We start from the raw sequence: 20,257 nt of genomic DNA, 5'->3' as shown, positions 1-20,257 counted from the left end.
GCCAAACCAAAGGACTGGATCCAGAAAGCAGCTTTTTCTAAAAGCTGACTTTTTCGTAGTGCAAAACTAAAAGCACCTCTGGACCTGCTTTTAGTGGCTTTCAAATGAAAATGTGAAAACATATATCGAAGAACTTTTAACGGCTTTTAGTGGTTTCCACCAAACGATTTTTAGCTTTTTAACAGCTCACAGCCCACAGCAGCTTTTTCCACAGCTCACAGCTCACAGCAGCTTTTTTCACAGCCACAGTCCAACCAAACAGACCCTTAATAGTGTCACAACATAGGATCACAACATTAGGACGGCTCACGAGTTGGCTCGGCCTCGCTCAAGCTTAGCTCAGCTCGCTGTTTGAGCGAGTCATAAAAATAGACTCGACTCGCCTCGTTAAAGCTCACGAGCCTCTTCGAGCTGAGCTTGAGCGAGCCTTGAGCCGGCTCGCGAGTCTCAAGTTTTTTTTCTAGGCCTAATGGCCATTAAAGACTGGCAACACGGAGGCTGGTCTAGGGGCATAGACGATATTTGGACAGTATTTTGCGTTGTCTATGATAATATGAATATTTGGTTGAATATTTGGACGGTATTTTGTGTTGTCTATAATAATATGAATATTTGTTTGAATATTTGGACGACAGATTTATATGAATATTTGGACGGTGTTTTGTATGCGTATTTGGAGGATATATTTGCATGGGTATTTGGACGGTGGTTTGCATGAATATTTGAAGATATATTTGCTATAGAAGACAGGCTATTATGGACCTTTTTAAGACGTCGTTATAAAAATCTAACGTGCGCGTCCTGTGTGTTTCTTGAATCTTGAGTCGTGACCGATGATAAAAACTACTGTGTATTTACAGTCCATAGGAAGTTAGAGCTGCTGCCTTGACGTGTAGTGTTAGTAAATTTTTGTTTTTGGTTTGTGTGCAAGTTGGCAAAATAATCTCGTACACTTTACTTTATATTTTAGTGCGATTTCGAGTTCGAGCTATATCGTTTATGATTGTTGTATGCAAGACGTAGGCGTCTATACATAAGCAGTTATTAAAGATTAAATTAATCTTTTTTTTAGAATCTTGAAACGACCCATCCACAGAAGATCCCACCTCTGCCTCTATCCACAGAAGTCCGAAGTCCGACCTGCTCGAAGCGGAATCCACCTGACCCCACCGCTTCCATCGTCACACGTAACTACCCACGCGAACAGCGCTCACGCCTCATCCACAGAAGATCCCACAGTCCGCTTCTATCCACCTCTGCCTCAAGCCCTCAACCGGTATATAAATAGGGCCGAACGCCACCCGTTTTCATCAGGCCAATCCACAACAACGCATCTTCATCTCCTCCAAACACCAGACTCCGAAGGAAGAAAGCTTGAAAGCAACCACGGTAATGGCGTCCCGCCGGTTCTTCGTCCACGATCCCTACGACTACGACCAATACTACACAGCCGCCCCGTACCATTACGAGCCTTACTACCAGCCGCAGTCCACGCCCATATTCCGCAGAGCCAGGGACGTCTTTGCGGGCGCCGAGCCGGCGGCCGCGAGAGCGAGATCCGCGCCCAGGGCAACGGAGACGCAGACGTCTTTCTCGATCCCAGTCCACGGGCCCGACTCACCGGAGAGGGAGCCCAAGGCAGCGGAAGCCACTCGCGCGGGACCGGTGGCGCCGGCGATGTCGGCGGAGGACGCCGCAGCGAGGATACAGGCGGCGGCGCGCGGGTTACTGGCGAGGAAGTCGGTGCGGGCCGTGCGCGAGGTGGAGCGGGAGGCGGAGCAAGTCGGGGGGAAGATGGCGTGCCAGGCGGAGGCTCTGCGCGTGGATCCCAGGGCGCGCGTCGCCGTCTGGGAGGCGCTCATGAGGATGCTGCTGCGTCTCGACGCAGTGCGCGGCGCGCGGGACTACCGGAGGAGGGTCACCAAGCGGGTGGTCACGCTGCAGGACGCCGTCGACGCGTTCGAGACTAAGCCGGCGCCGGCCATCGAGATGGCGGCGGAGGAGAGCGCGGTAGCGCCGGAGCTGCCAGACGCTGCGCAGCATAGCAATGAGACGGAGAGCATCAAGACCACGACTCACATGCCCACCCAGTTGGAGGTCAGCGAAGCAGTAGCCGCCTCCGACGGTGTGGACGCGTGGAAGATGATGGCGGCGCTGTGCGAGCAGATCGCGCAGCAGAGCGCGGTGATCAGCGCGCTGGCCGACCGTGTGGAAAAGCTGGAGCGTTCCGTGCGGAGGATCAGCGGCGGCGAGCCAAGAAGCTGAGCATAGATGGCAAGTCAAGCAACAACAGCAAGCTAATTTACAACGATTGACGACGAAAACTATTAATATAGATTTAAACAGTTCTGTTTTTTATTCCAGACACTAAATCGTTTATTATATTCATTATTTATGAAGTTCTTCGTAGTTCTTGTTTTTTTCCCGCGCCTTTTGAAGTCTTGATCTTGAGACTACACACTATTTAAGCGCTTATCCTTGTCCATGAATGCTCGTCGGCCTCTGAAGTTTGATTTACTGCATGTTAAGCTACGATAAGGGATGTTTGGTTTATTAGTCCCTTCATTTTATTTTATTTTATTTTGGTCTCTAAATTACTAAATACGGAAACTAAAACTTTATTTTCCATATTTGCTAACCCATAAGTATCCTCGTTCCGCAAAAGTTCAATGGAATTGAAATACAGTTGGACCAAAAAAAAAAGCAATGCCACGGATATATGGAGTTCATGCCATTCTGAATAATCTGGACTTCTAATGTTAAGTGAAACAAAAAAACTAAAATCGATGCGTTGAGTAATAGTAATTTGGTAGCAGCTCCAGGTTAAATGTAATTGCATCAAATGTCCATCTCTAGTTGCACAGAGCAAAGGTTAACTTTGTTTCAATAAAATTTCGTAGCTAAATTGTTTGATTCATTGGATCTGACTAAAGCTTATACTTTAAAGCATTAAAATCAAATTTGACCTTTTTTGTAGTTGTGGCTTCAGCATTATTGGTAGACACTCCAGCTTGTAGTTGTAGAAGTATTTGGACTTTGATTTTTAGGCCTTGTTTAGAACCATACAGCTAATATATAGTTAGTCAGCTAACGAATTGTTAGATAAGTTGATCCATCTAATGAACTAATTAACTGTTTTGTTGTGGATTAGCTAACAATTAGGTGGGGTATTAGCTAGGGTTAGCTCTAGCTAGTAAACCTATTGTATGATTAGATGTAGAAGTATTTAGAATTGATTTTTTTATCGTTGATGGTGAAACAAGACATATTGGCTTTGATTCAAGATTCACTTGCAGATTCATCCCATGTTGGCAGAATCGACTATAGCAACTACATCTTTGTAAAAGTGTTAGTGTATCATTTATGTGAACATAATAATTTTTTTGGATAAGTATATGACTCTTTTGTTGATGTAAATATTTGGACATCTTATTTTAGTGTATATGCCTACTACTAATTAAGAACAAAGTGTGTGCGCCTGGCGCGGCCATGCCTCCGCCTCGCCTCGCCTCCCCTCCCCCTCCGAGCTGTCACTGCCACACTGGCCCCGCCCGACGCTCCCCTCGTGTTGCCCACGCCCCCGTCCCGTCCCTCCCCTTGTGTTGCCCGTCCCACCCCATAGCCTCCGCCCGCCACGCCACGACAGACGCCGCCCCTAGCCTCCGCTCGCCGCGCTGCGCCGTTTGTAGCCCCTCCCGCAGGAAGGGTAGAGCCCTCCGCGCGACGGCCTCCAGATCGTAGCTCTGGTTCTTCTTCCCACCCCGCGATGGGAACCACCATAGCCCCTTTATTCTCCCTCTCTATCCATCCTCGACCCCTCTCCCGTAATCCAAGGAAGGGCAGAGCTCAACCAAGGTGCTCCCGTCATTAGGCGCAACGACAGATCGGATCTTGGCGAAGAGTATGCTTGGAGCACCTCTATCCCCTCCACGATGGAGGCTAGGTACTCGGCGACCATGACCGGGAAGCCGATTTGATATCGTTTTAGAGGTGAGGTGGGGGTGATTTCGAATGCTCCAAGGATTTCATGACTTTGGTTTGTGTTGTTCTGATTCGTTCTTGGCTGTTTTCGTTGTTCAACGAATCTACACCCTCGCGACATGCTTGGTGGCTGGACTTTCCCTCACCTCTATCCCCTCTAGGACTTGGCGGCCGTGGCCCAATTCACCACCCGCGTGACCGGGGCCGCCGCCGCCCTTGAGTGCCTCTAGCTGTTGCTGCTACGGGCTGCAGCTCCCGCTCTCTCAAAAAACACTGTTGCAGCAGCTGCAACAACAATTTTTATCACAGTCAAGCACAAACGCAAAATCACTATTTAGTTGGCCAATATATAGTTACTAGGCCAAGCCCAGTCATTTCACTCTTTTTTACTCCTGCAGATGTACTCTATTTCAGATAGTGGAACTGCTTTTATTTGCATCGTCAACAACTGCAGAACCAATATTGACACCTTGGGTACATTCTTTGAACCTTCAGTCTGTGATATTTCTTGGATCTCCTTTATTTCAGCACATATGAAATGATGTGACAAATCCCTGCTCGTCTCACAGCCATTGATATGGGCACTTGATGATATGGAAAATGGAAACGCTCAAATCGAAGTTTCCGTGGAAGAAGTAACCAAGGCTCACACCCAGAAGATAAAGGTCTTTCATTCATCGATATTGCTATTATCCTTCACGACAGTTGCCTAATGGAACGAAAGCTTGTTTGATTATCTATGCATGTATATGGTAACTCCCACAAACTAGACTATGTTTTCTGAGATTAGTTTAATTTCACCCAATGCATTACCACACATGACGGCTGGCTTGGTTTGATTGTCGGTCGTCACCATCAAACTAAGAACTCCAACAAGAAATAGTTTGTTATCTTGTCTTCCTTCTGTTAGCATGTTCTTCGAAAGATTAAATAGCTGCAAAATGATACGCAGATCTTCGAAAATCGTGTCCATGAAGTGGGTAGAGAGAGACAAATATTTGTTGATTCCTTCTGTAACCCTGAGCACCTCAAGAATGAAGTCAGAGCTGACCTCCCGTGTGAAAGCTCTCCAGGACTAACCTGTTTCTGTAGGCTGGTAAGTACAAGACATGACATGTAGTTCTAAGTCCCTTCTAACCTTGCTTATTTTTCCTATCACATTGCTCTAAAACTCGCATGATTCCAACCATTGAAAAATGTCTCCGTGTGCTAGGTTTCACAGATTGTCATGCTTTTCTTGTGTAATGCATTGGGGGATAGACTTTTATGTCTCCATTTTGGCACGCTTGTGGTTTATGTTACATTTCAGACTCTGGTTCTTAAAAACTGTTGCAATGTCAACAAGCGCGGGCTACCCTTTGTGCTCAAGTTCTCCCAAGACATCAAGCGCGTGCGTGTCCCCACAATTGAGATGCTCGATGCCAACGCGTCCACCACTGTCGCTGTCGCCTTCCAAATGTTGCTAGAGGAGCGACGAATGGTGGAGTTCGTGGAGGTTGTTAGTATGTGTCAGAGATAAACTTTGGAAATTGGTTAGACGACTCTACAACGCCCGTCTCTAATCCTTGTTTCTTGGGTCTAACAATAAATAAACTATCAACCACTGAAATTATAGATTTACATTCTTGCGACACTTTGGCTACTACTCGTAAAAATAAAAGATCATTAGTCCTAGAGCCAGCGGGTTGTAGTTGACTTCAACTGCTTCTACATGGTGATGCTTGCTCACCTTGAATTTAGATTTACAACCCGCCACATTGAGTTGGTACCCTCTTTTTCTCACCCGATTGGCAGCCTAGAAGGTGATGTCTTTTTGCCTTATTTTTAATTTGTTTTACCTGTGAAGATCAAGAAAGCTAAATCCATATGTGAATGTTTAGTTGCTTATGAGAGCATAGACCTAGCGACTTCAAAGTACTAGAAATTCAAATTCAAAGAATTATGGATTAGATAAAAAGAAAGACATTAGTGACAACTGACAAGGTTACTATGAACCAATCACTGGTATGTTGCATATGTTCAATTTGAACAAATAAGTTTTACTATTACTCGCTCAAGGCTCATGGCAGGCAACTTCTTTACTATCAATTTGTGGCTGAAGGATGTGGCCCTTCTTCATTTTGCGGATACAAAAGATTGTTCGCCATCTTTGATACTGAAATCACATAAACTACAACATCTTCGATTAACTATTTTAATTTTCTAATTCTTCTTATGCCACAACAACTTTTTTTGGAGCTACTAAGCATGTCCTTAACAGACCCAAGTAGAAAATGGGATGTGTGTCGCCCTCCCTTCGCTCGCCTCTAGGCAGTAGTGCACGAGGCCCACATCTGCAGATCTCAACTCCTTCGTGTCGGTGTCGTGGCGTGGGGTGCCACCACCAGACACGCAGTGAGAGCCACACATGGAATTTGTAAGATAGTGAGGTCGATAGTGATTTGTGTTGTTCGCTTTCATGTAATCATTGTGCACTAACATTTTGTTGAACAATTTATATACCGTTGCAACACACCAGTATTGTGCTATCTATGTTTTATACTATTTTTTTACTCTTGTGGCAACACACGGGCACAGACCTAGTTCTATATGAAATGCTAGACATGGTTTTGGATGACCTGAAACTCTCACGCAAGTCCAGAAAACATCCAAACTCCTGGTCTTATTTTTAAGCTCTACCTAAACTTCGCTCCAACAAGGAGTTGAACTCCGGACCTAAGGAATATACTCAGACTACCTAAACAATTCATCAAGAGGCCTTCTCGCGTATGCTAATATTATGATGTTTTGTTAAATTATAGGCTACCAATTGAATGAAAAAAATTGATATGATGAATTGTTCTATTTATTATAATTTTCTTGTCGCTTGGTTTCAACTTAACTGTGAGCATGTAGCATAGGAAACTTATTTTCTGTCGATCTTTACACTTTTCCATGCCGCCCCATTTGGATCCTTGGAATTTAATTATATTCTAATAATAGTAATTTAGGCAAAGATTAATTAATCTAATATAGTTTTATGCTAAATATATTTGTATACTATTATTAGCAATATGTGAGAGATATTTATGTGCTAAATTTTTACTATTGAGAAGTGATCCAAAGAACGTGTTATAATTTGCAGAGTAGAAATATATTTCATTGATACGTAAAAGTATTTCCCATACTTCACCTCCATAAATTTGAGATAGACTTATAGTGGAATGTTAAATCCAAGCAAACTACTTTATTAAGTAAATTTCAATTCCTCTAAAATGAATAGATTCAAATTGGCCCCAGCAGGATTACTCCACAGGTGAGCAGAATTATAGCTGATTCTGACGGTGACTCACGGGGGAACGGATTTTCTTTGTTCAGCTAGCCCAATCGATAATCTTTTGTTGGTACACCGCCATTTTTTTGTGTCGGTTTCACATTTTTCAGGATTATTTTGGACAATTTATATTTTCAGTGGTTGAGGAGGGTAGAGAAAGCCCTTCGAGCAACTCTAATAGTTCCCTAAACAATTTCCTAATCTTAAATTTTAAAAAGTACAATAGCTCTAAGAATAGACTTGTCCAACGCACAAAAACTTCTCCTTCGCCATCAGATTGTCACTCCCCATAGGTCATGTCGACCGATCTTTTCCTTTGTTCCCTTATGTCATTTTCCCTCGACACCACCACCATCCAGGTTCGACAGAAAGGCTTGCTTCTCTGCCCACGACCCTGCCACCGAGGCCGCTCTAACGCATCGCAAAACAACCAAGCTTTCTGACCCGTTTCTAGGGTTAGAAAAAAAGCTCGAGCTCGATGAAGTTCGGCTCGATTCTAGCCGACTCACGAGCTGCTGCGAGCCGAGCTGGTTTTTAGACATAAAAAGGACGAGAGCCAACTCATGCAAAGATTGTGAGCCGGCTTGTGAGCTCAGCAGTCACAGCGGCCCAACTTCACACGGTCTATGTACATGAGAACTGTGGTGCTGTTACTCCTTGTAAGAGCCTATTCAATGTGAACAAGAAATATTTAACCAGCTTACGAACCTGGAAAACCTGCAAGGTACAAGTAGGTGCTTCCAGGCGCATGATTTGCTAAGCTTATGTGGTAAAGCATATATAATCATGTTGAGACAATAGTGTGTAATATGTTGGGGAACATCATAGGGTTGAATTGAGCTACCGAACGCAGAGACCGTACTGTAAATTGTATTAGGCCCCGTTTGTTTCGTTGGAATTAAATTCCATTTTAATAATTATAATTTAGACAAAATTAATTAAGTTTATATATTTATATATGTGATATATTTGTATATTATCTTAAATCATATGACATAGATAGTTGTATACTACAATCATGTTATAACGAAGCAAGTATAAGAGTGTGCTATAAGTTGTACATCGAAAAAATAGCATGTAAATCTATAGAATCAATTTTCATTTCTCATCCCATGAATTTGAGATATGCTTATATGATAACTTTGGAAAGTGATGGAATGTCACATTCTAAAAAAAATAGTCTATTCCAATAGTAAGATTCCAATTTCTCAAAATGAAAGGAAACAAACGGACCCTTAGCATAAAGTAATTCTGATTTGGAGAAGGATAAATTAAATGCTGAGCGACGTCTCAGCTTAAGCGCTAAAATAGTGTGTAGTCTCAAGGTCAAGAGTTCAAAAGGAGCGGACATAACAAGAAATACGAGGAACTTTATTATAAAATAATGAATATAAATAATCTAGTGTCTGTAATAATAAATCTCGAGATTAAAAGCAATGGAAAAATACATAACTATTTAAATCTCTATTAATAGATTTCGTCGTCAACCGCTGTAAAGCTTGCTGTTGCTCCTTCAGTTGCCCTCCGTGCTCAGCTTGTTGGCCGGCCGCCGGCGCTGTCGGCGTCTTGCATCCGCCGCAGGGTACGCTCCAGCATGTCCACACGCTCGGCCAGCGCTTCGATCAACGCGCACTGCTGCGCGCTCTGCTCGCACAGCGTCGCCACCATCTGCATCAACTTCCTCGCGTCCACAACGTCGGAGGCGGCGCCAGCAACTGCAGTCAGGGCCGGTGAGGTGTGTTCGTTTTCTTCAGCCAATATCTCCGAACCCTCAGGCTCGTCGACACCAACATTGGTATTGCTCTCCTCTGCTATCTCGACGGCCGCCGCCTCGTGTGTCTCTGCCTCTTCGTCTTCCTTTTCATCTTCAGCGTCTGGCAGCTCCGGCGCTATGGCGATCTCCTCCGCCATCTCGACGGTTGCCGGTGCCGGCTTAGCGACGAGCGCGTCGACGGCGTCCTGCAGCGCGACGACCCGCTTGGTGACCCTCCGCCGGTAGTCCCGCGCTCCGCGCACCGCGTCGAGACGCAGCAGCATCCTCATGAGCGCCTCCCAGACGGCGACGCGCGCCCTGGGGTCCGCTAGCAGGGTCTCCGCCTCGCACGCCATCTTTCCCGCGACTTGCGCCGCCTCTTGATCCACCTGGCGTACCGCCAGCACCGACTTCCTCGCGAGGAACCCGCGCGCCGCCGCCTGCATCCGTGCCGCGGCGTCCTCCGCCGACATCGCCGGCGCCATCGGTCCCGTGCGAGCTTCCACCACCAGAGAGGGAGCCCTATCCGGCGAGTCAGGCCCGTTGACTGGGATTGAGAACGACGTCTGCGTCTCCGACTCCGTTGCCCTGGGCGTGGATCTCGCTTTCGCGGCCGCCGGCTCGGCACCCGCAAAGATGTCTCTAGCTCGACGGGTGGGCGCGGACTGCCGCAGGTAGTAAGGCTCGTAAAGGTTGTAGTACTGGTCGTACGCGAACTCGTAGGGGTCGTAGGTGAAGAACTGCCGGGACGCCATTGCCGTGGCTGCTTCAAGCTTTCTTCCTCCGGCGTCTGCGCTTGCCGCTTGGAGATTGGAGATGCGTTGTGAATTGAGATGGGAACGGGTGCCGTCGTGACGTATCTATTTATCTAGACCCATTTATATACGGGTCGAGGCACAGGCATAGGTGGATAGGGTCATAGGGATAGAGCCATAGAGGCGCATACAGGAATCGCCTCGGAACACGGAACCTTGTGGAAAGGAGAAGCACGGGAAGGACGTTGGCATCGCTTGTGGATCGTCACGTGTGACGATGGACGCGGTGGGATTCCGGCCCGCTTCGGTCACGGCCCACGAGTGGGGAGCAGTTCGGAGGCTGGCGGGCTAGGGGCGGGGGATACGGGTTCGATTGAGTGTTTTGTACTGGTTTTCAAGATTCTATCATTATATTTGTTTCGACGTATATCAATAAAAATAAAACAAATAATCCAAATTTTGGCCACTGGTTATAGACGACGGCTACGTCTTGCATACAAGAATAATGAACAATATAGCTCGACAACGCACTACAATGCCACCGAATACAAAATCAACTAAATCAACTAAACAAATAATTCCTTTTTTGACATGGCACCGGACAACAGTCACGTCAGCCAGTTGTTGGCGGCTGGTGCCTGCTTGTGGAAAGAGCCATTGAAGTCCTTGTCTAATGCACCGTACAGTGCACTGTTCACTGTCTAGTGAATTTTATAAATAAAATTCCTGAGAGTGGAGTCATCGACCGTACGCATCACCAGACATGCATTATTGGACAGTCCGGTGGTCTTAGACTGGTCCAAGTTTGGTTCTTTTGAGCCAAACTTTTCTCCAACTTCTTTTGGCTCTTCTTGAGAGGTTCCTTAGCACTTAGACAAAACATAGTTAGTAACTAAAACAATTTGCTAGGTGTTGGGATCATACCTCTTTCACCCCTTTTCTCCAGGATTTACAATATGTCCACAACTAAATCCAAATGCCACTTTTCTTGCACAAAAGAGTTAACAGCCAAGCAAAGGTGCAAGAAACATAGTGTTATGTATGTGCAACTTATTCAGGTACTTAAACCTCATGTTTTTGTAGCTTTACCCAAAGTTGCACTTTTGGCCTTCTAATTCCACTCATTTGGACTTCTTGTCTTCAATTTGCTTTTGCTACACATGTGTTCATGCTCATAAAGAGTGTTAGCTCAAAGAGAAAGAGATGTGTTGAGCATTTAATCACAAAAACAACTGGAAATGGTCCTAGGTCACATTTTCCCTTCAACCTCACTAAAAACGAAATAGTTGTTTATAGTAGTCGTATTGAAAATCTTGGCTACCTCCATTATTGCAACTGTCAGAGATATTTATGGACATATTTTTACTCTTCTTTCCAAATTAGAATTAGAAAATATGTCGGTACATTACATAAAATATCAAATATTTATGAAAAACAACAAAAATTTATTTTATGTTTTACTGTTTCTACAAATTCAGATAAATTTGTGAGACACTGAACAAAGATTAATAGACACGAGCATAATTAAGTTGTGCCTCCGTTAATCGTTTAGCGAAAACTTGAGAACACAGGTGTAGTTACTAGCTAGAACTCATGCTAGATCCACATCCACCACCCCTATTATACCTTGTACCAGCCCTTTGCCTAAACTCGTGCTCCTTGTGTGGCTGATGTAGAGCAACCTGAAGCTCAACCTTGTATGCCTCATCATGTGATTCATCACAATGAGTCCTAGTTGCATCATATGTTCTCAACCACTACTTAAACCTTCCCCTCTTCTTTTCCTTTATGTTGTCCAAGTCACGTTAAAAGTACGATTAATGTCTAGAGGAACAGAAGGACATTTCTTCACATCCTCCTATGTGCAAGATGCTCCTAAAATGGGTATTAACCCATCTGCTCTTCGTTTCCCTACAATACTTGCACCTGAAACCCGTGCCAACCTTCTCTCCATGCTCCTAGACTATGTTCGACATGTCTGGTACAAAAAGGGCACCAATTTTTGGTCACTTGTCCTCAAATGTTGTGGATTAAGAACAAGGCAACACAATTGTCAAAGATCAAGGACCTTTGTCCTCCGAAGCATTATCTCCTCATAATGATAAAAGTACATAGAGATAGTGAATGTAATCCATCAGCTCATTCATGTATATATTTCATAATGTATGCTTGAACATTAACAAAAATTACATTACGTTGATACCTTCGACTTGTTCGAAGGTGCTGACACGAGAGTGATTACAATCCAGCGTGAACAGTATGGTGGTACAATTCACCTATTTATAGGCATGAGACGCAGCCCGGGTAAAAGTATATTTATAACCTTAACATTTACTCATTACTGTAACATAAAGCATTAGGGACTAGCTAGTCTTTTCCTCTTCGGCTCGGCTCCATGTTTGATCTTCGGCATTGCTTTAAGCCAAAGTTGTTTCCCTTTGGCTATAGCTTCGATCGTTCATTGTCATCGCTTTCGAGCTATGCCTTTGTCTTGAAGTCCTTCGGTGAGGGAGAACACTCCCTTGATGAACTGAAGCTCCCTGTGATAATCATCATTATACTGAAAGTACATTGTTAGTCATGTTTTAAGGACCTTAGGAAGAGGAAGGCCCCCAACAGTAGCCTCACATAGTATTAATTTGTTTCTTTGTTACAAATTTAGACTGCGATATGAACAAAGACCTTTAGCCAAAGGTCCGAAAAACACCCTCCCCTTCGCTAGAATAGCGAATTGCTCTGAATCGTGGGACCCACCGACCAGTGGAGCTCTGAGAATATATATAGAGGCATGTGCTGTGAATATTTTTTTGTGCCATCTAGTTGTTTGTACTGTGATTGCCAATTTAGCCATCTTCTTTTTGCGAGCACGTTTGTTTTTCGAGCTTCGGCATTTGCTGTGATCATCTTCCAAATGGCTAAGGATAAGAAGATTGTAGACCCCACAGCTGTTGGTTTTTACGAAGCAATGGAAAAGACCAACATTAAAAAAATCATCAATGAGATGATGGCTGGGCTATCTGGGGATTCCAGCGGCAGTGATAGCTTTGATGTGGAGAGTGGAAATGAAGATGCCGAAGATCGGTTGTGGAGGCCGAGCCATGTTGTTTTTGGAAAGTCCAGTGTTAAACAAGGACATATTGAAGGAATGAAGGGGAAATATTTTCTCAATATATCCATTGTGAGAGCTGGAGGAGAAAGCATTGTTCCTCTTCCCGAAGCAGATGAAGTGGTGGTTTTTAAAAGCTTCATGAAGGCTGGGCTTCATTTTCCACTGCACAAGATGCTGGTTGAAGTATTGAAGACGTTCGAAATATACCTTCATCAACTTACTCCCGAAGCTTTGATTGAAGTGGGGGTTTTCATTTGGGCTATGATGAGCCAAGGGCTAGAGCCAGATGCTAGGTGCTTCTGTAATATACATGAATTATCTTACGAGACAAAGGCAACCGGGAAGGAGCAATACCATAACAACTTCGGATGCTACAACTTCGTGCCCCGCTCTGAGGCAAGTTATCTAGTGCCAACATTTCAGAAGAAATGACCAGGTCCTTAGATGAAGCATTGGTCCTATGTGAAGAATGATCTGAGCGAGAGGGAGGATGTGAGGGGCATTGTTCAGCGTCTCATATGGTCACGCTTCGGCATTAGAAGGTCGTCAATTGCAATTGGGAATGAGGTGCAAGCGTGCCTAACGGCTTTCAACATCGTGTGTACTTACATCGGTACCAGATATTTGGTACAAGAACACATTGCTTTCAAGATATGGCCTCTTATGAATGAGTGGGAGATGCCGAAGGAAATTGCTGCTGGCTCCAGCCAAGGTGGTTTGGATTATCTTAGATAACCTTTCGGTATAGAAGCCAGTTTGACGAGTCAAATGACGATTGGCTAGATGCTATTGAGGCAACCAGTGATGAGCTGCTGGGAGCCTACACGAAGGCAGAGGACAAAGCCATGACCGTTGCCTTCGGCGCTCGAGGAAAAAGAAGACTAAATAGAGTCTTTAATCTAATTGGGTTTGTTTTCCTTGATTATTGTTTTCCTGCTCGAAAGCAAGGAGGAAAAAAATTGCCACTTCGACCTCTTCTGGTGCGCCGAAGCCAAAGAGAGCCAAGGTCCTGACCTGTAGGCCGAAGCTACAATCTTCAGTGGCCATGGTGCCCATGATAGGGGAAGTGAAGTTTATTGAGAGTGCCGAAGTTTTCCATGCCATGCCAGCCGAAGCTAGTACTGATGAAAAAATAGAGAAAACAGCAGAAGAACAGCCAAAGCAGTTTAGCTCTCCAGTAGTAGTAGAGTTATCGAAGTTATCAACTACTGTGACAATGACCCCAAGGAAGAGGAGGATGGCTAGCGTTTTGGAGGCTGTTTTGGAATCGATGAAAACGCCAGCTCCTGCCACTGCCGAAGTTCTTGGCAAGAAAATTGGAGATACAAGGAGAGTGGTTACTGCAAGCGCTGCTTCTGCTCATGCTGAAGCTGGACCTTTGGGAGTTGCGCCAGTAAGGCTGATGGAAGAGAGTCTTCCGGAAAAGATCACATCATCTGCTCCCGAAGCACCTCCCTAGGGTGATTTGGAATAGATTGTTCAACTCGCTTCGGGAAAGTAGTTATCATCAGAACAAATTGCCGAAGTGCAACACTATGCTAAGGAGCTGAAATACCCCCAAGGGTCCTTGGTTTATGGAGGAGACAATGAGAATGACTTCCTTTACTGTCTACCTGACAGTAAATAGATCAATGTTTGCCGAGAGATGATGGATAACATGGGGTATTCGAAGCTTGAGCTTGGTTTGTTTGATATGACGAAGGATCAGCTTGCGGACAGCCTCGCCTACAACAGCTTGAAGGTTTGTACATTTTGGCTTCACATTTAGTAATTTTTGTTACGGTGAACTATTTTGCGGTAGTTCTTATTGTTATTATTTGTTCATTCTTTGTCTAGCAGGGTTTAATTCTTAGTAAGGCTTTAAAAGCTCAAAAAGATGCAGAGGATGAAAGCTACCAGATAGCAATTGGAAACCTTCGATCGGAGGTTATAACTTTGAGGAACGAAGCTCTTGGAAAAGACAAGATTCTACTCTCCTTGGTCGAAAGGCTAAAATCAAGAAAAGCTAAACTGTCCACTCAAGAGGAACTGCATAGAGCTGAAGTACAAGAATTAGAAAAGAAACTTGGCGAAGCAACTGAAAATTTCAATGTGAGCTAACAAAACATGAAATATCTGATATTAAACGTTTAAGGGTACAGAAAAATGTCAAAGAGCTTCTTCAAGCTAAAGATGAGTGCTATAACGTTGCCACAAAATGTGCTAAGAATTTGAAGAATATCTTTTCTAAAGTTGGCGCATTTTCCTCAGAGCAGAATTTTATCCGCGTTGACCCTGACGGGGTTATCCGGTGGATTAACGGTGAATCCAAAGCTTTTGATGAAATTCTCAGCGACAGGGGAGATTTTTGTGCCTTCATCAGTGCCCATGGGGCTATGTCAGTCCTTGAAAAGGTCGGCTACGAACATGCCAAGGTTGTGGTTCAGCCAAGATTCTCGCTTTCAGCCGACGATATTAAAAACCCTTCGGTCGAAGCCACTGCTGTGAGCGAAAAGTTTTATTCTGGAGTATAACTGAAGGGTGGCCGAGAAATAGCTAATGAAGCTATTATAAAGAAAGAGAAAGAATCCCATGACGCCTTGGAAGAGGACAGAAGAGTTGAAGAAGCCGCTGAACGTGCCAAGCTTATACATATATCTTTCATGATTTAGCTTTGTAAATTATTTTAGCTTTGGTAGTAACAGACACTCATATTGTGGTATAGCCAAGCTTTCTCCCCTCCAGAGCCATATGACCCTGAAGCTGATCCATCTCTGAAGGGGGCACTTGATGTAATTAGGATTGCTAATGAAGCTATTGACGAAGCTATCAACAGACTACTCAACGAAGCTACCGATAAATTTTAAAATAGAATGACTAGGGCTTGTTTGTTAAGACTTTAGATTCTTTGTATATAATTTTGCTTTTGTAAGAAACATTTATCAACTATCTGTATATTTGGTGATATAATATATTTCTTTATAAGGCGTGAAATCTTCGTGCATACCGTTTTTGAGCCGTAGGCGAAAAAACACCTTCCCTTCTTTTCACGCTTCATAAAGAAGGAAAGAAATCCCCCTTCTTTGCCTAAGCGATTATGAAGCTCTTGCCATAGATATTGCATAAGAATACCATTGTCGAAGGCATAGTGTTCGTATGATAGTATCTTTGTCACAAGCATGGATCTTACTTTATTGATACATTCTTTTATGAGTCTTTGTCGAAGCTAGACTTAACCTCATGGGCTGGCCAATATGTTTGAAGGAGCAATTTTCCTTCTTTTTTCACTGTTTGTGTCGGTGCAAAATGATGTATGATGCGACGTTATGCAATATGATGTGATGGTATGATGCGAATGACGTTGATGCACAAAACATAAAAATAAGACTCTGTATCCCCTTAGGAACGACTTTGGAGTCTCTTCACCTTTTACATAGGTGGTATTTCAACTCTGCATTCCCTTAGGAACAACTTTGGAGCTAAGCTCTGTATCCCCTTAGGAACAACTTTGGAGCTTCTTCACCTTTTACTTAGGTGGTATTTCATCTCTGCATTCACTTAGGAACGACTTTGGAGCTAAGCTCTGCATCCCCTTAGGAATGACTTTGGAGCTTCTTCACCTTTTACTTAGGTGGTATTTTAGCTCTGCATTAACGACTTTGGAGCTTCTTCACCTTTTACTTAGGTGGTATTTTAACTCTGCATTCCCTTAGGACGACTTTGGAGCTTCGTCATCTTTTCTGTTACACTCGATGGTGTAACCCCAGATTCATTACATCAGGCCGAAGGTTGAACCTTCTTATATTGTCTTTTGGAGAAAAATATAAAGATAGAATAATAACGAGTACATTAAGCATGAAAATCTTCTGATTAAGGCCTTGTATTGCTTCAGTAAATATGTCTTGACTCAGGCACAATACTGTTTACTATGTGTGCTTCGGATTCTTCACGTGCATCACGCTGTTGCTGCGCTTGGTGGTGCCCTTCTAGCTGCTGATTGTGAGTCAAGGTTGGTGCCATGGGTGGTGGTGGAGGTAGCGGGGTCCATGTGCTTGAGAGTGACTTGCCAAAGCAACCGATGCTGTGGGCTGCTGGTTGCCCACATACTCGGGAATGTATGGAGAATAGCACGAAACAATATGCAGGGCCTGCTTTGGCTGATTCTGCCTTGCTTCGGCTGATTCTGCGTTGCTTCAGCTTCATCTATCTCTTTTTGCTTCTGGATCGTGACTTGGCACGTCCTTGTTGTATGTCCTTTATCCTCCCCGCAGAATAAACAGAACAACCTCATGGGTTGGGAGCTGAACCTTCCTCCGAAGCTTCTTCCTCCTCTGCCTCTTGGAGCTGGTGGCCTGTAAGAACTTTGTTGTGTCCCTGAAGACTGGGAGCTTTCCTGATGCCCTTGAGCGTGGTTCCTCTGTCGTCACTTGAGCTAGGATTGTGGATTGTTCAGACATGTCTAGGGTGGAGCCTTCCTCCGAAGCCCCTAGTCATCTTTGAGTATCCGTAGGCCTCTTCCCTTCTCTGCCAGAAGTCATTGTCGGCCCTGATGTATTCGTCCATCTTCTGGAGGAGCTTTTCCAAAGTTTGCGGTGGCTTTTTGGCAAAATACTATGTCGTTGGTCCTGGTCGGAGCCCCTTGAACATAGCTTCGATGATAATCTTGTTTGGCACCGTTGGCGCTTGAGCCCTGAGACGCAAAAACCTTCGGACATACGCCTGCAGGTATTCCTCATGGTCTTGCATGCACTGGAATAGGGCTTGGGCAGTTACTGGCTTCGTCTAGAAACCCTGAAAACTAGTTACAGCATGTCCTTCAGCTTTTTCCATGACGTGATTGTTCCCGGGTGAAGGGAAGAATACCATGTCTAAGCCACGCTCCTGACTGCCATGGCGAAGGATTTCGCCATGATAGTCGTGTTGCCACCATATGAAGATATGGTTGCCTCATAGCTCATAAGAAATTGCTTCGGATCAGAATGCCCATCATACATGGGAAGCTGCAGTGGCTTGTAGGATGGTGGCCATGGGGTAGCCTGCAATTCTGCTGCTAGAGAAGCATCATCAAAAGCAAAGTTACCATGACGAAAGTCATCATACCATTCGTCATCATTGCTTGGACTTTCTTGGCAAAGCGCTCTCTGTGGTGGCCTTTGTCCTTGGTCTTCTTGCGTGATATGGCACATTTCTTCAGCAGCTTCATCATTCTTCCTTTGAAGTTCAGCTAGCCGAAGCATATTTTCTCTCTTTCTTTGCACTTGCTGGTGAATAGCCTCCAAGTTCCTGATTTCTTGGTCCAGCTCTTCCTCTGGCGGTGTTGGGCTGGTAGCCTTCCTCTTCTGGTTTCGGGCTTCTCTCAGAGAGAGCCCTTCTTGGTTGGTGCCTAGTGGCTGAAGGGCAGCCCCTGTCACTATTGCCTTCTTCGGCGGCATGACGAAGGTGAATGCTTGCTGAAGATGGTCGTTGGAGTTCACCGGAGGTGGGCGCCAATGTGGGTCACTTGTTCTCAAATGATGTGGATCAAGAACAAGGCAACACAATTGTCAAAGATCAAGGACCTTTGTCCTCCGAAGCATTATCTCCTCTGGGATATAACGATCTTCAGACGAAGGTCATGAAGGACATGCCTTCATCATTCATAACAATAAAAGTATATAGAGATAGTGAATGTAATCCATCAGCTCATTCATGTATATATTTCATAATGTATGCATGAACATTAACAAAATTTAAATTACGTTGATACCTTCGGCTTGTTCGAAGGTGCTGACGCGAGAGCGATTACAATCCAGCATAAACAGTACGGTGGTACTGTTCACCTATTTATAGGCACATGATGCAGCCCGGGTAAAAGTATATTTATAACCTTAACATGTACCCATTACTGTAACATAAATCATTAGAGACTAGATAGTCTTTTCCTCTTCTGCTCGGCTCCATGTTTGATCTTCGGCATTGCTTTAAGCCGAAGTTGTTTCCCTTTGCCTATAGCTTCGGTCGTTCATTGTCGTCGCTTTCGGGCTATGCCTTTGTCTTGAAGTCCTTCGGTGAAGGAGAACACTCCCTTCATGAACCGAAGCTCCCTGTGATAATCATCATTATATTGAAAGTACATTGTTAGTCATGTTTTTTAGGACCTTTAGAAGAAGAAGGCCCCCAACACCAATCATGCAACTAATAAGAACAAGACAAAAAATCATCTAGCATAAATACAAAAAACTTATAAAAAATAACTAAATATTACCGATAACATATAACAATACTAACATATAACAACATATTAGTATAAAAAATAGCAGTCTACACTACACATAATTTTTTATGCATTACCAAAATTTTGAAACCCTAAACATCGCAAAACCAAATCTAGGCACCAAAAAGCTAACTGGAACTTAGGCTGTCCGCAGTGATGACTCTAAAGCATACGCTACCGCCGTATGCAGTAAATGAATTGCTACAGCCATGCACTGGGTGTGCGACGCCATTTTGGCGTAGGCGTGGTCGGACTGCACAGCTAGCGCAACTGGCAAAAAAACTCTATCCACTGTACGGTATGGGTATGGTCGGACTGCACAGCTAGCGCATGGGTATGATGTGTATAAAAAAGAATTGACGTGTAAAAAAAGAATATAATATGTGGTAGTTGGTATAGAGTTGAGATATAGAGTAAACATGATTGCGGAGGATTGTGGTATAGAGTAGATAATCTTGCTGACGAGGATAGAATATTTCTTTTAGAGTACAAATTTAGAGTAGTATGAGTGCGGATAGCCTTAATCTTTGGTTTCTCAGTCAAAACAGTTGGTTTCCCGATGGAGGACAACAACTTACTAAGGGAGGCGATTAACCGTTGACTTGGGCGAGTCTGCTGAAGGCTTAGCTGCAGCAGGCAAATCTGTCGCATGAGCGAGAAACCGCACTGACCAAATCCACTTTGATCCGGGCGGTAAACGACGTCTTGTCGGCGAGAAACGAAGCGACAACGGTGGATTCAGACATGCAACGGGCAGATGCGGGAGGCGAGGGCCGCGGGGTGTGGGGTAAGTGAGGGGAGGGGGAGGGGGTTGATAGTTGCTATAAAAACTCCTCTTCAATAGTGCTCTAAATGAACTTTCTAAATTTAGCCACTTCTCATCTAACCACATTTCTCCATATATTTGGCAACCATTTACCAACTCACTAAATAAAAATTGTCTACACTATTTAGGTAATGAAAGTGGTTGTTGACATTTGTGACTTTTTTTGTGAATAGATTTAAAACAAAACTACAACCTATATTTAGAGAATTATTGGAGAACTCATAATTTTTTACTCCCAAACCTATTTAACAACTTCTTAAATATGTGATTTAGAGAGCTAAAATTTAC

At 44.1% G+C, this 20,257-nt stretch overlaps 2 protein-coding genes across 2 annotated transcripts; one reads left to right on the top strand and one right to left on the bottom strand.

The window, feature by feature from the left end:
* Positions 1–1,318: 1,318 nt before the first annotated feature.
* Positions 1,319–2,461, top strand: LOC103648017 (putative IQ calmodulin-binding and BAG domain containing family protein). The gene has a single exon (XM_008672519.1). The coding sequence runs from the start codon at positions 1,393–1,395 to the stop codon at positions 2,263–2,265; it is 873 nt and encodes a 290-aa protein (XP_008670741.1). The 5' UTR covers positions 1,319–1,392; the 3' UTR covers positions 2,266–2,461.
* A 6,183-nt stretch (positions 2,462–8,644) lies between these two features.
* LOC118476432 (uncharacterized) lies at positions 8,645–9,882 on the bottom strand. Its single transcript, XM_035965533.1, has one exon. It carries the CDS (start codon positions 9,800–9,802, stop codon positions 8,825–8,827), a length of 978 nt encoding a protein of 325 aa, XP_035821426.1. The 5' UTR covers positions 9,803–9,882; the 3' UTR covers positions 8,645–8,824.
* Between the last annotated feature and the right edge of the window lie 10,375 nt (positions 9,883–20,257).

This window comes from Zea mays, chromosome 2 (assembly GCF_902167145.1).
Source record: "Zea mays cultivar B73 chromosome 2, Zm-B73-REFERENCE-NAM-5.0, whole genome shotgun sequence".
NCBI classification, from domain to species: Eukaryota; Viridiplantae; Streptophyta; class Magnoliopsida; order Poales; family Poaceae; genus Zea; species Zea mays.
The sequence above is the reverse complement of the archived record's forward strand: the minus strand, read 5'-3'. Positions and strand labels throughout refer to the sequence as shown.